Source organism: Sphaeroforma arctica (genome assembly GCF_001186125.1).
Source record: "Sphaeroforma arctica JP610 unplaced genomic scaffold supercont1.75, whole genome shotgun sequence".
In the NCBI taxonomy this organism is placed as follows: Eukaryota; class Ichthyosporea; order Ichthyophonida; genus Sphaeroforma; species Sphaeroforma arctica.
The window spans coordinates 77,585-79,085 of record NW_014040483.1 but is presented as its reverse complement, the minus strand read 5'-3'; the positions used below and the strand labels follow the sequence as shown (position 1 = coordinate 79,085).

Here is a 1,501-nt window from a genome sequence, read left to right as displayed (position 1 = left end):
TAGTGTGTTATTAGTTATATATATATATATATATATATATATATATATATATCTGCGTCTGTGTCTGTGTCTGTGTCTGTTTCTGTGTCTGTTTTTATATCTGTATATGTATATGTATATGTATGTATTTTTTTGTATGAGTATACGTATATGTATTTATATGCATTCAATTATACTCGAATAAGGTTCTACCATGAATATAAATCATGAATATATATCGTTTGTTCCTCATACATGTACAATGATGTTCTGCTATTCGTATGCTCGAAGTGCACCATGCGATTGGAGATTTATTATTTTTTTGGCGAATATCTCTGTCATTTTGTATCATGGTAAGGCTATGTTGAAGCTCCTTCAGAACCCACTAGTCACCAGTTTGGTCAGAAACGAAGACATCAATATCACGAATATGTCTTGTTGATCAGCGTATGCATTCGTTTTCAACTTAGATGTCCGATTGTGTTACAAGTGTGCACGCCATTCTCATAATTTTGTATATTCCGGTACAGACTCACATCGAGATCTGCAAACAGAAACATTTACAGGATGTGCAGTTGATGACCGATCTCAGAGAGTATATCCGGGAGCGTAGCCGTCTAGAACAAGTGCACGCGGATAATCTTTACAAGCTCGCCATGAGCACAGCCAAAAGTCGGTAAGTTTGTCATCTTATTGTATTTATACCGACACTGCTACTTCAATAGTATTCTATTTTCCTGTGTATTTATCTTGTGCTTGCGAGTATCTAAACATTTATGTGTGTTTCTGAAATCAACAAGGAATCACAGCTATACGCACTGCTCAATACTTCTTTGTGTGTGCAAATGTCGCCATGTGTCTGCTGTGCTCACGTGCAGTGCTTGTGGTACGTTACAGTGTAGTTCACATACATCACGGGCAATACAGCTGATATGCTTGTAAAGGTGCTCAAGCAATTTCTTTACCCGTCATTATAAGTTAAACTCGGAATCAGGGGTCCATGGACATCATCTTCTTCTCCTCTCCCCATTTCATTCATTAATTGCTTCTGAATGTACTCATTTTTAAATATACTTGTACAGCTATACATTTTAAGTATAAAATCGGTAGCTCAACATGTACATGTCTCTCAGTATACGCACCTTGCTGAAGTGCACATAAACCACTATCGCCTATTCAGGAGGTGGGACCTGGAGAAGGAATTTGGTTCATCGTCCAAATTCTATAACCCACAAACTACAAAATCATTCTTTGAAATGGTGAAAGATACAAAGAACGAGGCTGAACGCCACAGAGACACTGCGCATACACTGTCGCAACCACTGCAGAACTACATCACGGCACAGGTGAGACGACATTGATCATTGTAAGCTAATTGGCAAGCAACTTCATGTACACATAAACATGCGCATACATACATATGTTTATAAATATATATATATATGTATATATATGTATATATATATATATATATATGTATATATATATATATATATATATATATATATTATTATATATATAT

At 35.7% G+C, this 1,501-nt stretch overlaps 1 protein-coding gene across 1 annotated transcript in view; it reads left to right on the top strand.

Moving 5' to 3' along the window:
• Nucleotides 1-557: 557 nt before the first annotated feature.
• The window catches only part of SARC_01796 (hypothetical protein), a gene marked incomplete at its 5' end in the record, with an annotated part of 15,423 nt that continues 14,479 nt past the window's right edge, over nt 558-1,501 (top strand). The window contains 2 exons of the mRNA XM_014304464.1: nt 558-655; nt 1,160-1,325. Coding sequence (XP_014159939.1) covers nt 558-655; nt 1,160-1,325 — 264 coding nt within the window. The remainder of the gene's footprint in view (nt 656-1,159; nt 1,326-1,501) is intronic.